At 37.4% G+C, this 16,888-nt stretch overlaps 1 protein-coding gene across 2 annotated transcripts in view; it reads left to right on the top strand.

Annotated features, from left to right (window-relative positions):
* The window catches only part of TAB2 (TGF-beta activated kinase 1 (MAP3K7) binding protein 2), a 65,238-nt gene that overhangs the window by 34,478 nt on the left and 13,872 nt on the right, over nt 1–16,888 (top strand). For both annotated transcript variants that reach the window (XM_040448922.1, XM_040448923.1), the window contains exons 4-5: nt 15,945–16,105; nt 16,322–16,415. In XM_040448922.1, the coding sequence (XP_040304856.1) occupies nt 15,945–16,105; nt 16,322–16,415 (255 nt within the window). The remainder of the gene's footprint in view (nt 1–15,944; nt 16,106–16,321; nt 16,416–16,888) is intronic.

Here is a 16,888-nt window from a genome sequence, read left to right as displayed (position 1 = left end):
TCTGTCTTTCTCTGTATGGCTTATTTCACTTAGCATCACACTCTCCAGTTCCATCCACGTTGCTACAAAGGGCCATATTTCGTTCTTTCTCATTGCCATGTAGTACTCCATTGGGTATATAAACCACAATTTCTTTATCCATTCATCAGTTGATGGACATTTAGGCTCTTTCCACAATTTGGCTATTGTTGAGAGTGCTGGTATAAACATTGGGGTACAAGTGCCCCTATGCATCAGTACTCCTGTATCCCTTGGGTAAATTCCTAGCAGTGCTATTCCTTGTCCTTTTTTTTTAACCAGTGCTTCCCTCCAAATCACACTTTCTATTTAACAATATTCAATAAATATGCTAATCATGACAAAAATTGAGAGGGCTAAATATTCTTTTCAAGAGGAGATAAAATTTAAATTAGTTTTGAATCTGCCCTACCTCTCATAGGTTCTTCCCAGTCTCAAGACTTACTACCTTTCTTAATTTGAAATCTCAGGATTGGAAGAGACTTCAAAAGTCATTTAGGGGGCGCCTGGGTGGCGCAGTCGGTTAAGCGTCCGACCTCAGCCAGGTCACGATCTTGCGGTCCGTGAGTTCGAGCCCCGCGTCAGGCTCTGGGCTGATGGCTCGGAGCCTGGAGCCTGTTTCCGATGCTGTGTCTCCCTCTTTCTCTGCCCCTCCCCCGTTCATGCTCTGTTTCTCTCTGTCCCAAAAAAATAAAAAACGTTGAAAAAAAAATTTAATAAAAAAAAAAAGTCATTTAGAATTGTACAACTGTGTACAATTGTGCAGAGGTCATCCAGCCCACTTGCCCAGTTAACACTTAGTCCTCACGATCCCTAGTCATTGTAAACCCATTCTGTACGTACTTCAATCCCTGAGGAGAGAGAAGCTGCCTCCCGAGGTAGCAAATCCCACTTTGCACAGTTCTGCCTTTTGGCAAGTTATTTCTTGCATTAAACTGGTCTCTTTAAAAAGTATTATGCAGTAACATATGCACATGATAAAAGAAATTTCAACTCCCCCCCCCCCCAAAAAAGGAAGATAGGATTACAATCTGTCTCCTTTCAACACCTGCCTGTGTCTCCCCCCGGCCCTCCCACCATTTAACTATCAGAGGTAACCTCCACTAACAGTCTTGATCCCCCTTCTCTCTGTAATCATACACGTACACACACATACTTTTTGTAACGGGAACCCACTATACACATATGGCATACATAAATACACACGTGGGATTTTATAATACATACATAACCTACCGTATGTAGGACATAAACACTGGAGAGGTACGCTCCACAGTTTTTGCTTAAGATCATTGCATTTCAGCCTGTACAAACCTCTTTCATTCTTTTAATATACTTTTTAAACATTTTTATTCATTTTAGTAGCTTTATTGAGATAGAATTTACACCCATGAAATTCACTTACTTACGGTGTACAAACCAATGATTTTGGGCAGAGTCACATGTACCACCATAGCCACAACCAATACTAAACATTTTTGTCACCTCAGAAACTCCACACCCTTTAGCTATCAGCTGCCTGCCCCATCACCCCTACCCTCAGCCTTAAGCAACCACTAATCTACTTTCTGGCTCTAAATTTATATATTCTGGACTCTTACAATAAATGGAATTACCTAATATGGAGACTTTCATGACTGGCTCTTTTCATCTAGCATAGTGTTGTAGAATTCATCCATGTTGCAGCATATGTTATTACTTGCATTCTTTTTTTCAGCTGAACAACGTGCTTTTGTATAGATGGAGACCACATTTTTGCTTGTTCATTCATCAGTTGATGGACATTTAGGTTGTTTCCATCTTTTAACTATTATGAATGATGCCGCTGTAAACATTCATGTACACCTTTTTGGTGGACATTTGGTTTTATTTCTCTTGAATATATACTGGGAGTAGAATTCCTGATTCGTATACTAATTCTGTGGCTAACCATTGGGGAACTGCCAGACTGTTTTCCAAAGTGGCTGTACCATTTTGCATTCCCACCAACTGTATGTGAGTATTTTGATTTTTCCACATCATCAATAGTTGCCATCATTTGACTTTGAATCTTGTTATCCTAGTAGCTATGAAGTTGTATTTCTTTGTGGTTTTGATTTGCATTTCTCTGACGGCTAATGATGTTGAGGATTACGACATGTGTTTATTGGCCATTTGTGTATTTTCTTTGGAGAAATGCCTATTTATAGCCTTTGCCTTTTTTAAATTGGGTTGTCTTTTTATTATTGAGTTGTATGAATTCTTTTGTGTATTCTGAATATAAGTCTCTGATGATTTGCAGTTATGTTTTCCCATTCTGTGAGTTTTTATTTCACGTAAGCTCTATGCCCAATGTGGGGCTTGAACTCATGATTCCCACAGTCAAGAGTTGCATGCTCTGCCAACTGAGCCAGCCAGGCCCCCTGTCTTTTCATTTTCTTGACTGTTGTTTGAAGCACAAAAGTTTTTAATTTAGCTGCAATCTAATTTATCTGTTTTTCCGTTCATTGCTCCTGTTTTTAGTGTCATATCTAAAAATCAGTTGCCAAAGCAAAGGTCATGAGAATTTACTCCTATGTTTTCTTTTAAGAGTTTTGTAGTTTTAGTGCTTGTATTTTGGTCTTTGATGTATTTTGACTTAATTTCTATATAATAGTATGAGGTAAGGGTCCAATTTCATTCTTTCACCTGGGGCTTATCCAGATGCCCCAGCACCATTTGTTGGAAAGGCTTTTCTTTCCTCGCTGAATGGTCTTGGCACCCTCATAGAAAATCAGTTGACCATAAACACATGGTTTATTTCTGGACTCTCAGTTCTTTTTCATTGATCTATATGTCTATCTTTAGGCCAGTACTACACTGTCTTGATCATTGTTACTTTGTAGTAAGTTTTGAAATTGAGACCTGTAAATTCTGCTTGGTTCTTTTTCAAGATTATTTTGGCTATTTGCAGTCTCTTGCTGTTCTATATAAATTTTAGAATAAACTTGTCAATTTCTACAAAGAAGTCAGCTGGGATTCTAATAGAAATTGTACTGGAGTATTTTTCTACATATACTTGATGTTTTGTTTTGCTTTGTTTTGTTTAAATGCAATCAGAACAAAAGGGTTTGTAGTGAAAAGTTCATCTCGCCAGAGGCAACTGATAGCTATTCACAAATATTTCATTTTGCATTCTTCTAGAAACTGAAATGTAGCAAATCAAGGTATATAGGTATATAGATATATTTTTATACAAATGAAATATAGTATCTTGTGTTTTGTGTTTGTCATTTTTTTTTTCTTTATCACTTTGAGAGCATTCCATGACAGCAGGTGCAGATAGATCTCTTTGTTAAAACATGGCTGCACAGTAGTTTGTACCATAATCCATAACCAGTCCTTTCTTGATAGATAGACATTAAGGTCTTATTTTTACAAACCACTGCAGTAAAAATCCTGTACATACATATTTATGCCCATGTCCAAGTATGTTGGCAGAAGAGATTACCAGGAGTGGAACTGATGTGTCAAAGGATATGTGTATTTTTAATTTTGATAGATGTATCATTTAGGCTTGGTTATACGTCAGTAACAAACCGTGTCTTTAACAACCAAAGTTTATTTCTAGCTCACTTGCCACAGTAGATTAGCTGGTGGGCTCTGTTCTATATCATCCTCACTTAAGGACCCAGGTTGAGGGAAGCGCCATTCCACGTTTCCATGATTGTTCAGATAAAACAAAGGAAAATCAGCAAATCAGCACTGATTCCTTAAGCTTCTGCCCTGACACTTGTTACTCTTTAGCTAAAGGAAGTTACACAGCCACCCGTAACCACATCTAATTCCTGGAGAATGGGGAGGCATAATTCTACTGTATATACCTGGAAGGCAGAGAGCCAGAAATATTTGGTGAAGGACACCGATGACTATCACAGAAAATATTGCCAGTTTTGAGACTCTATCTAGCTACCAGTTTATAATCTCATATTTGTAAACGGGGAACACTTTTGACAACATTTGTAAGAATGTTCTTTTTCTCCTTCCCTCCCTCGTGATGAATATCATCACGATATAGGTGATTGAAAAAAAAAATACGTCTTTGTCAGTTTGATAGGTAAAAATTTATTGCTCGGGTTTTTTAAAATTTGCATCTTTGAAAATGAGTGAGGTTGAGCACCTTTTCATGTGTTAATTTTTTAAGCTGTTTGTATTTTGTGAACTTGTCTGTTTTTATAAGATACCTACTGTTTTTTCCTAATACGTTGTTTTAACTTGGTCAATAATTTTTTTATTTTATAAAGTTTCTTACTTTTATATGTTCAAACTTATCAACCTTTTTTTTTTTCTTTCTGGCTTCTGGGTTTTAGGTCTTATTTAGAAAGCCTTTCACCATTCCAAGATTTTGAAAAAAGACCAGAAATCTTGCACATATCTTCTCTTTATAGTGATATTCTTTGGAACCCTATTGAACTGGACTCATTTCTCTTTGCTGTGGCAACCCTTCAAAACTTTTCTAAGCTATAAACATCCCCCAGTTCCTTTAATGGTTCATCCAGTTGTATTTCTTTGAGGCTCTTTTGGTATCTCTAGGCCTTGGTTTTCTTTTTCTCTATAACAGAAGTTTTAGACAGTGTCTCTATCTTAATGCTGTAAAATTATATGTAGAATCTTACTTATACACACAAATAAAGGCCAACAAAGTGTTTATCTAGCAGAAGCCTAATCATAGGAGTTAGGCATCATTCCTTATAGTTTTGTTACATCTGTGGCCCACATTAGAGGCCCAGTTTCAGCACTGTTGAAAGATCTGATTTCAAACTGTCTTTAAAAATGGCAAAAGTAGGGGCACCTGGCTGGCTCAGTTGGTTGAGCGTCCGACTTCGGCTCAGGTCATGATCTCATGGTCTGTGAGTTCGAGCCCCGCGTCAGGCTCTATGCTGACAGCTCGGAGCCTGGAGCCTGCTTCCAATTCTGTGTCTCCCTCTCTCTCTGCCCCTTCCCCACTCATGCTCTGTCTCTCTCTGTCTCTCAAAAATGAATAAACGTTAAAATTTTTTTTAAATGGCAAAAGTAGATGAAAACATCAGGAAACATAATTTTAATGAGTAATTGCCATCTCTCAATCTTTTGTGACTCCATCACTAAATAAGTGACAGTAATTATACGTTGGCATATAAAACAAATACCTCTGCTGTCAACAGTTACAGTCTAGAACAGTTTTGATTTATTTTAGAAGCTGACATTGTACTTTGTTAGGTACAGTGACTTAGGCACATAACTGACTTTGGCATGTGAAATTGTCATGACAGACAAAAATATAAAAAGATATTAGAAGTAAGTACCTATCAGATTTCCAGTTGCAAATTTCTCTCTCTCTCTCTCTCTCTCTCTCTCTCTCTCTCTCTCTAATAAGCCAAAGATCTTTATATCCATAAATACCTGGTACATTTTCCAGTGGCAAAGGTATTCTTTTAATATGCACTTTGCATCCTCTTTTTTTTTTAGCAAGTTTTTTTTACTGGCACCAATTAAAAAGAGTAGGCACCTGAGAAATCGCGTAATTTCCCCACAAGTTCAAGTCAAACTTTTTGTCTAAAGAAACAGAATGTAAGAATGATGACTGAAGAATTAAACTACTTTTGGGGGGAGATGGGGTAAACCCTTAAAAACTGTAGGATAAAGGAGTTTTCTGTAAGAATTATAAAGACTTGACATTTGTTAATAATACAAAAGCTGCACATTTGTCTAGTGCTTTACCATTTGTAAAATAGTTATGCAGATGCGAGACCTACGTGGGGCCTAAGAGAGGCAGTTGAAAAAAAAAAACTGTGAATACCTTAATTAGAATTACAATTTTTCCTTCTTGAATGTCAACCCTGTCATCACCATTCCCGGACAACAGTGGTGATTCCGTATCTCTTCACCTTAGGTCTCAAGTGCATTTGTTCTCTTCCTCATTTTCTCTTACTTCCCACCCCCACCCCCCACAATGGAAATGCAGTTTTCAGAATGTATGCTACGTTCCATGCTGTTATTTTAAAAGCTTAAGTCAGACATTTTCTTTTTTCTCTTACCCCCCATTTGGGAGGAGAACAAATCAAAATTAATTTTTGGTTCATTTTATGGTTAACCATTTTTACTGTTCTTTCTTCCATTACTAATTCATATACCCACATTTCATAAGAAGAAAAAAATCTGACCGTGCTCTGAATGTCAGTGCCACAAGGGATGGGATCTCTTCTAACTTGCTCCCTTCTCTCTGTAATGCTTGTACAGTGCCTGAAACATGGTAGGTAGACAGTATCTCTTTTTTTTTTTTTTAACTTTTAGAGAAATTACATGTTATTTACACTATAAAAATACCTAAAATTATGGGGCGCCTGGATGGCTCAGTCGGTTAAGCGGCCGACTTCGGCTCAGGTCATGATCTCTCAGTCAGTGAGTTCGAGCCCCGCGCCAGGCTCTGTGCTGACAGCTCAGAGCCTGGAGCCTGTCTTAGATTCTGTGTCTCCCTCTCTCTGACCCTCCCCTGTTCATGCTCTGCTGCTCCCTGTCTCAAAAATAAATAAAACATTAAAAAAAATTTTTTTTTAAATACCTAAAATTAGTAAAGCTAACACCATCTGAAACTTGAAGTGTGTTTTTCTAATTACCAATAAAGCTGAGTAAGAAATTGTGTCCATCGTTCCTGGAAGTTGACAAAAGCTGGGTAAAGACTAAGCTTTCTAAACTGCTGCTTTAAAAAAATGCCGGTAGGACTGGTTTAAGGGCCCCAGTATTTGAATTCACTAATACTTATTTTAACAACCACAAGAGGGAGTTGTATGCTTAAATTACCTTTATATGTTAAAATGTAGTTTTGCCTGAAAGAGGATTTATAAGGTACTGAATGTTTTTTTCCACTACCTGTTATTCCTTCTCTTTTTTGTGTGTATATCTAAAAGTAGATAGGTAGGTTTTGAAACCAAAGTCAGTGTGTGATTGAGGTGTTAAATACATCACTTAGGTTATTGCCTAGGCAGAACTAGCATATAAAACAACGCCACCTTTCTGCATTGGGAGCGACTTAAAAGTCTTGCCAGATTTCAAAATGTATTCAGCTGTGTTAAGTGAAAAATACTAAAACTAAACATTCAGGGAGAACTCTAAAATAAATTTCATGTTTCTGTTTTATCAGTATTTCTGTCTCTTGGGCCTAAAATTGGTATTTTACTCCACCATTCATTAAAAGTCAATTGTTGTCACTATTTTACATGTGATAGATATTTATCAAGTGCCTACAATTGTCGACATTTAGTACTAGATACCAGGTGGTACAAAATCAGTGTTTACCCTCAAGGACCTTGAGGTTTAGTTGAGAGATGTACTTGATAATGAAAAATCTACAATGCTGAATTTTTCCTAGTGTGAAATGAAATGGACTCATCTAACAAAAAAAGTTGCTTCTCTAATGGGATACCGATTTATAAATACAAAGTAATAGTAATAGTATTTTTATAAATACAAAAATGCTCTTGAAATAGTTCCTTTAACTTTGTTCCTTCCTTCACACTTCCTTCATACTTCACACTTCAGGGTATTAATTTATTTAATGCCCTTTGAACAGGTAGTATAGAAATATACTTAAGCTCCTTTACTACTAAAATTACCTTGGATTTCAGAATACTAAAAATTTAATTAATCTGTTTTTGGCTAAACAAAATACTGTTACGATGCAAATACTGCTAAAGCAACTACAGCACAGTCTTTACTCATACATGATTGGATATATTTTAATTTTATACATTTATATATGTTACATTATATTCTGTATATTCTGTAGATGTATATATACATATTCTGTATATAGACACAGTTATGTCTAGGTGTGGTGTTTTTTTTTAATCATCCTTGTTTCATATCCAGTGAACTCCTGTTGAAAGGCTTATTTCTCCCTTCAGTTCTGGAAATCCCCTCCTGAGTCCCAGTTTTTCCATTGTCTCTTTCTAGAGCTTCTCTTACTCAGCTATTCAACATCCTATACCAACCTTCTACTTCTCATAGCCCTGTCCTCAGATATCCTACCTCCTTATCTTTCCCATTATATAATTCAGGAGGTTTCCTTAATTTTTGTTCCAACCCATGTATGAAGTTTTCATTTCAGCAGTGATGTTCTTAATGTATAAGAGCTATTTCTCGAATTCCTTTTTCATAGCAGACTGTTGTTGCATGGGTGCATGAATGTCTTAGATCTCTTAATGATGCTAATTAGAATTTAAGTTTTCGTCTAGCTCCTAAATCCTCTCTGCTTAATCTGGGTTTAGTCTTTCTCTTTGTTTATATAGATCTTTGACATGTCAGACGTTTCCGAAATGTATGGTGATCCATGGCTGTTGGTTAATATTTAAAATTTTTTTTCTTAATGTTTATTTATTCTTAGAGAGACAGAGCGCCAGTAGGGGAGGGGCGGAGAGAGAGGGAGACACAGAATCTGAAACAGGCTCCAGGCTCTGGCTGTCAGCACAAAGCCGGACACAGGGTTTGACCTCATGGACCGCGAGATTATGACCTGAGCCAAAGTCGGACGCTTAACTGACTAAGCCACCCAGGCACCCCAATTTATATTTGAGAATGAAAGACTGAGAAAACTAAGTGGAAACCTACGTGAGAACGAGGGACTTGTCACTTGGGAGACTTTGCTATGTGATGAGTGAGGAGCCAGCTACTAGGAGGGAACACTACCATCACGGCCTAACGTTGTTTGTATATGGGGACCAGCTTGAGAAATCCATGTTGGGTGGCCGTGAGAATAGACATGCAACTGTCTGTCCCACAGGATAGGGTAAGGCCGACTGTTGCATAAACAGATATCCAATTAAAGCCTTATTTCCTTAACTTCGGCCTCCTGTTGTCACCTGCAGTCTTCAGTCTGGAGCCTCAGTAGGTCTCTGCAGTGCAGATGAGCTGCTGCTTTGTCCGAGATTGTAGCTTTCCCCACCCTCCTTCATTAGCCTGCTATTCCATCTACTTTCAGCCTTCCAGAAATTTGTTGAAATCTCTTGTCCATTAATTGCCTTTTTCCCCTTGTTTGTTGTTGTTGGATTGATGGTTTTACTCCTCTGTCATTGTCTTGGGGATTCAGGAGGTGGAAAATTATATAAATACAATGTTTAGTCATCTTTAAATGGAAGTCCTGGCTAACAATCGATTCTTCATAGCCTGGCTTTTTAAGTCCATATTTGTCTACATCTAAACGAATGACAAGAATGGAGAGAGAATTTTTCCTTTAGCTTACCCATGGAAGTCTGTGTAACAAATCACCCCTCCTCCCGTATAAATACATATTACTAGATAGCACATGAGCCCAAATTATCCTTATGTGTGGTTGATGTGATTGTGTTTGTAACACTTTCTTAACATGTCAAAACAAAGAAACAAAACCCAAAAACCAGTCTCAGGGATTTCTCAAATCCCTTTTCAAAGCCATTTCTTGTAACAGAGGTGAAATTTTCTAGCCTCACCCCACGACTGCAGCCCAATTTTGTAAGCCTGCCTGACTCTCTTTCTAAGCTAGTTCCCTTCTTTTGGACGCCAGAAGTATAATTGTCATGTTTCTTGCTCTGTAGTTAACACTCACCCTTTTTTCATTTCGTGGGGCCTGATCAGAGCAAAAGTGTCTATAAACAAACACTATAATGACTTTTCTTCATTATGAGTCTAATAAGGGTTCTTAATGATATGTACTGTGTAATGGTTTATATGGTGAAGATTAAAACTGCAGACAGACCACAACGAGAGAAAAAGTTTATTACCTTTAGCTGAATTTTCATAGTGATTCATCTTGACACCCCTATTTTGTCATTCATCTTCCTGAGATTTCTACCTAAAACTCCCAAGCCACAAATGAAAAGTGAACTGGGCACATAAAAATCCAGGCACTTAGAAGAAATAATTGCTAAGAAGTAGAGGGTCATATCTCTTTCCTACTATCTTCAGAGCACTTTTTATCTTGTTTATAATCAACAGACATACTTAAGAGATCCTGAAGAGTCTATAAACTACATTTTTCATTCCTAAGTAATATAACATAATATAATTATAACTCTGCTCTAAGATTTTGTCTTCACTGGAAAGAAATCTCTCAAACAGAATTTGAGGTCATGGATTCACAGTATTTTACTTTCAGGGTTCAGTCTAATCATAAATGTATCTTGCCATTTTTCCCCAAAGGCAAGCCATCTACAGCCATTGCAGAAACTCCATTCTTTGTGAATCCCCAGGGATGTAATAACATTTTTCTGTTGCAGAAACATTCTGAAGAATTCACTCCTTAACTTCAAAATATGCCCACAACCTTCAGCAGCTGTGGCTGCTTCAGTGACTGTGGCTCCTCTATTTTTCCTCAATTTTTTTTTTAACCAGATTTCTGCCTTGTTAAAGGATCTCTGCTACCAATATTGGCCTTCTCAGCTCTGTGGTATACTTTCCTATTTTGGTAGAAAGGATTGCTAATACAGAGAATTACTGGGAAGAGTGCTTAGCCCCCATCCTAGAATGTATGTCCTGAGATGGATTGGTTGGAAAATAAAATTGAAACAGAAATAAAGTTGGATGGTTGGAACCTTCCCCCTCCACACTTTTATCACTAAGTAATAAGAACCCTCTTTATGTCTCATATTTTGCCCTAAAGTCATCTTTTTCTGAAATGAATATTACTACACTCGCTTTATTTCAATTTTACATATTTGCCTGCTGTGTCACCTTCAAAACTTCCAAGTGGCCTTCAAGATGGTGTCTAGTTTTCAGCAGTTTGACTATGATGTGTTTGGTTTTTGTTTAACTACTGCTTGGAGATCTCTGGGTTCCTTTGATCTATGATTGATTGTCTTTCATTAATTTTGGAAGATATTTGCCCATTGTCTCTTTAAATATTTCTTCTGCCTTGTTTTTCTCTTCTCTTTAACTGATTACATGTATATTAGACTTTTTGATATTTGTTCTTTTTTCCACTTGTTTCCTCTTGTTTGGGCAATTTCTGTCTTCCAGGTTAACTGATTCTTCTGTATCCAGTATGCTGTTAAGTCTGTTGAAGGAATTCTTTATCTCTGATACCATATTTAATTGCCAGCATTTGACTCTTTTTTTGTGTGTAATTTCCATTTGTCAGATTATCTGTTGGGTCCTGCCTGTTTGCTATCCGTCTTTTTAACTAGATTTTTTTTTAACATATTAATCATAGTTATTTTAAAATTCCCTGTCAGGTGGTTCTAGCATCTAGATCATCTGTTAGTATGGTTCTATTGATTGCTTTATCTCTTGGTGAGAAGTTGGATTTTTCTCTTGCTTTTCTGTGTGTCTCATAATTTTTTGTTGAATGCCAGTATTGTATGAAAAAAAAAAAAACAAACAGAAGAGACTGAGATAAGTAGTATTTGCACCCGGAAATGAGAACAGCTCTTTTTTTTTTTTTCCAGGTTATTAGTGTGAAGACTTTAGTCAATTCAGTCAGGCCCGGAGCTGGATTTGGGTTTTGTTGTTAATCTTTAGTGTACCACTGCCTTCAAATATCTCCAGCAATTGACTGCTCTTACTTTGCATCTCTTAGAGTGGTACCCGAAGTGCAAACTATTTATTTTACTTTAGTCCTTTTACTTCCGACCTTTCTGTGCTATGATGGGTCCCCACGTACTCAGACTTCCTAATATGATCAGCAAGTCTCCACATGATCTGATAAAGGGCCAAATAGTAAACTATGTCTGATTTTGCAAGCCATGCAGTTTGTCACAGCTATTCAGCTCTGCTGTCGTAACACAATAACAGCCATAGACAATAAGTAAACAAGTGAGCATAGCTGTATTCCGGTAAAACTTTTTTCACAGAACCGGCAGTGAGCCATACTTGTCCAGTGACCATAGTTTGTTGGCCACTTGTTGAGAGCCTTGTTCTTCCACACCATCACCACCCCCCCCCCCCCCACCACCCCCCCCCCCCCCCAGTCTCTCCTACCTCTGTAATGTAAGCTCTGCAAGGGCAGGGATTTTTGCCTGTTCTTTGATTTGACAAGTAGGCTCTCAACATAATAAAAGAATGGGTGAGTGAATTATATTGTGTGTTTCTTATGAACAGTATATAGCTGAATTTTAAAAATTTAGTGTGCTGATCTCTTGTATCTAAACAAATACATTTAATTATTTTTTTTAATTTTTTTTCAACGTTTATTTATTTTTGGGACAGAGAGAGACAGAGCATGAACGGGCGAGGGGCAGAGAGAGAGGGAGACACAGAATCGGAAACAGGCTCCAGGCTCTGAGCCATCAGCCCAGAGCCCGACGCGGGGCTCGAACTCAGGGACCCTGAGATCGTGACCTGGCTGAAGTCGGACACTTAACCGACTGCGCCACCCAGGCGCCCCCAAATACATTTAATTAAATTGCAGTTGTGATTACTGATATATCTGGGATTATTCTTGTCATATTTTTTTTTCTACTTCTTTCTCTTTTTTCCTCCTTTGCTGCCATCTAAGTTTAATCAAATTTTCATTCTCCTTTTGTTCAGTCTTTTTATTTAGAAGCTACATTCTATTTAGCTTTCTCTAATAGTGATCCCTACACATTTAATGTGTGTGTGTGTGTGTGTGTGTGTGTGTGTGTGTGTGTGTGTTTAAGTAGGCTCCACGCCCAACCTGGCGCTCGAGCTCACAACCCCGAGTTCAAGAGTCACATGCTTTACCAACTGAGCCAGCCAGGTGCCCCTAACATGTAGGTTTGGTTTGGCAACATTTTAGAGTATTCTTCCTAAATACTTTCAAGACCTTAGAATGCTTCTCTGGGCTTCATATTTCCAATTTCTTGTTATTTCTTAATGTTTTAGTTTTACTTTGTTTTAAGCAGTTTATGCCACCCTGCCCACTGCCATGGTCTTTCCCCTTTTTTTAGAGTTAGAACTTTAGATTTATTCATCTATTCTTTCCTTTTGTATTAATCTCCTTCTTATCAAAAAAAAAAAAAAACATTATTAGTAGTTCTTTCAGCAGCAGCCGGTGGTTGGTGAATTCCCCCAAACTTTACCTGAAAATGTTTATGCATCCATGCTCCGATAATTTAACTAGATGATCAAGTTATGCTATTATCTTTGAGAATCTGTTATTTCTCTTCTTTAGTTTTAGAAGCTTTTTCAGCAAGCATCTCTTCAAAGTTTGCCACTTCCTATCCGTTGTCTCCTTCAGGAACTCCTTTTTTGATTTATGTGAGATTTTTTCACCCCTCTTTCATGTTTTCTGTCACTTTATCTCTGTGTTCTGGGTAGTGATCTTAGGCTTATCTTCCAGATCACTAGCTGTGTCTTTGACTGTATACAGTCTACTGTTTAATCTGTTTGACTTTTTCATTTCAGTGGCTACTTTTTATTTCTAGAGGTTGTTGATGGTACTTTTGCAAATCTGTCTCTTTTATTTATAGTATCTTTTGCTGTATTTTTACGTACTCTGTTATCACTGTAGTCATCTTAGGCTTTTATATAGCTTCTTTCAGACTATTACATAATCTCAAAGTTTGGGGGGGGGGGGCTTTTCTTGGCCCAGGGTCCCTCATGGGAGATATTTTTCTGGTTTGGTCAGACTTGTCTTTTGAAAGCTTCTCTTTATGGAAAGGATGTTTCCTCCACGGATCGCATGGTAATAGCTTCCTGGCGGTGGAAGTGGCTTGTCACAGCAGCTTGCACTTGCCTCTGCCCGCCCCTCCCAGCACATCACCAGCCTGGGGCTCATTGGCGTCAGTATTTCTCACCCTGAGGTTCTCTCTCTGCCCTTAAGATATAAATTTTGACCACTCAGATGTGTTTTAACTTGGGTTTCAATTTCTCAGGAAGTCTCTACTCATCCCCGCTTCGTAAAGAATACTGAAGAATATCGCAGATATGTATCTTGTTTTAGAATTTCAGCATAAATGTCAGCCATCATTTGGTCATCAGCCGATATTAAAGGATTTAGTCATTAGGGAGAAAACCATCATTAAATTTAAGAAATGCTACTTTTAAGTAAAATAATCACTAATTTGAGCAAATTTCTAATTAATGCGCCGTGAGACATGTTGTTGGCAGGTGGTTAGAGTTTAGAAAGTATGTTATTCCCCGTTTTCCTTTGCTCTGTCCTTCATTCTTACTGCAGTCCTGCCTCCGTCTTTTCTTCTCTTTCTGTCTCCCTCAGTAACGTCCCACATCCTCATCTTCTCTCAAGAAAATAAACCCTACCGTAGAATTCTTATATTTTGGAAATAGAGAGGTAAAACTGCAGTTCAAATAAATAAGTCAAATTGATAAAAGCCTGACAGAACAAGCTTGATAGGTAGGGATGTACTACAGACACAGCAGGTTTTCAGCCAGGAACATGTGTACCTCCAAGAACACCTCCCTGCATTTACAGAATATATATTAAAATGGGAGAAAGGTTAACAGGGTTTTCATGTTTATCAGAATCAGCCATGCTTTTTAAAACTTGAAACATAATGCCCTGGTATTTATTTCTTCCAATTAATAAGAAAGGAAAATTACAGAGGGAAGCATTTGTGGATTATAACAGTGTCAGATTTTGTTGGGAAAAATTCTCTACTGTTTAAAAGTTAATTTTGAAGTCCTTGATCCTAACAGCCTCCCAGACTCCACACCCTAATTCTGGCTCTAGAATACAGTACTCGATTGGCCTGAATATATCTTAATATGCCATAGCCTTTTCCTTATTTTTTTGATTCTTAGAAAATGAGGTTTAAAAAATTAAGTAAAATAAAGAAATCTGAGTTTAGTTTAAGATGACTGTTTAGCATTAATCCAACCTGTTTAATCTACTTGACTTCTTCATTTTAATAACTATTTTTCATTTTTAAAGATTGTTAATTGGGGCGCCTGGGTGGCGCAGTCGGTTGGGCGTCCGACTTCAGCCAGGTCATGATCTCGCGGTCCGTGAGTTCGAGCCCCGCGTGGGGCTCTGGGCTGATGGCTCAGAGCCTGGAGCCTGTTTCCGATTCTGTGTCTCCCTCTCTCTCTGCCCCTCGCCCGTTCATGCTCTGTCTCTCTCTCTGTCCCAAAAATAAATAAACGTTGAAAAAAAAATTAAAAAAAAAAAGATTGTTAATTGTACTTTTCTAAATCTGCCCGTTTTCTCGTGGTAGAATCATCCCACATTGCCTTTTTATAGAAGTAGATAAAGGCGTCTTCACTTCTAGCCCAGTATCCTAAAAAACAAGGCCCACATTGCCCAAGGATTGATCACAAGAACACACACTAATTTTTTGGCTTAATAAGGTTTCCCAAGCAGCTTATAATTCATGCTACAAGATTGATTGCATACTTTCTTTCTTTAAAAACCTTAGGAAAATATTTTCACAAAATAGAAGTGATTTCTTTAAATGGTATCATTTTTACTTCGTGATTTGAACAATTTAATGTTAGCATTTAACACTTTAATGTTAATATTCATGTGGATTGAAATCAGTCTGTCTTATTTGTTGGCATTCATCAAAATGGATTTGGCTTAACCCACATTCCCTTCTAAAATGTCGATAAAGTGTTCACATTAGAATACCTTATGCATAGTCCAAACATGTCAGGCTTCTTGGAGTAGGTCTTATCTTTCAGAGGGTCAGACGCAAATTAAATAAGAGTGAGTAGGTTAATTAACTAGACCGGAGCCTTTATAGAAGTAATAGGCTATAAATGCTGGCCTTAGCCACAAAGTGGGTTTAGCCAAACCGGTTTTTTTTTTTTAATTTTTAAATGAGTAGCAACATTTGTCTGCTTAAATAATTAAAATAATTTTCAAGTTACAATTTTTTAAATTTTAAGTGTTCAAACTCAAAATATTTTGTTTTAGTGTATCTTTGGGATTCTTGGCATACTCTTGATTGTCACAGAAACACTATTTGTTTTCCCAAAGCTGCTTAAAGGTTAATTGACGGAAGTGAGTGGGTCCTCATGTTTGCTAATATGTGTTGCAGCTCTGTTGGTACACCAGAAGGCCAGGATGGAACGACTTCAAAGAGAACTTGAGATTCAAAAGAAAAAGCTGGATAAACTAAAATCTGAGGTCAATGAAATGGAAAATAATCTAACTCGAAGGCGCCTGAAAAGATCAAATTCCATATCCCAAATACCTTCAGTAAGTCTTTCTGTAATTCTTGTGACCTCTGTGCTTGGGAACATGAGAATAGGCAATCTGTCAGAAGTATAAAGAGTTGGTCTAGTTTTCTAGAAATGCTCCTATTAACTCAGACTTGTTTCTTTGCCCTTACCTTCCCTTGCCAAACTCCACGCTTTCTTACCTAATGATAAGAGAATCCAATGTAGATCCTTCTCACACGGAATTATTTTTCAGCTCGAAGAAATGCAGCAATTGAGAAGTTGTAATAGACAACTCCAGATTGACATTGACTGCTTAACCAAAGAAATTGATCTTTTTCAAGCCCGAGGTAAAGTTCAGTGCATACTCAACTGAAATTCATTGTATTAATTTATCAACTCTTTTCCTGTGGCTGAAAACAAACTTCTCAGTTGTAAAAGCTTATTGTCTCAGATTTGACTTTGGAGCCAGATAGTACTAAAGAACTATTGTGTTTTTCCTCCCCACCCCCACTCCAAAAGAAATTATATATTTGGTTTAGGAGTAATTTGATAAAATGTGTATTATTCAAACCCGCTTTAGTCGTGTGTTAAGGGAAGACAGTAATTAGTATGTCTGGCTGTGCCATCAAAAGTATTACTGTTATGTATTAGTAGAATCTATAATATTTATTGTAATGTTTATTAAGATTAAAATAGAGGTATGCCTATGTCTCTTTCCTATTGCTGTTTTTCCTTTTACCTCTCAAGAATCATGCTTTTTTTTAAAAACGTAATTAAAAGGCATCCCCACCCTAATGGCACTGTCTGAATTAATAAAAGA

This window comes from Herpailurus yagouaroundi, unplaced genomic scaffold (assembly GCF_014898765.1).
Source record: "Herpailurus yagouaroundi ecotype Mexico unplaced genomic scaffold, PumYag 198, whole genome shotgun sequence".
Classification (NCBI taxonomy): Eukaryota; Metazoa; Chordata; class Mammalia; order Carnivora; family Felidae; genus Herpailurus; species Herpailurus yagouaroundi.
This window is presented reverse-complemented; position numbering and strand designations above follow the sequence as displayed.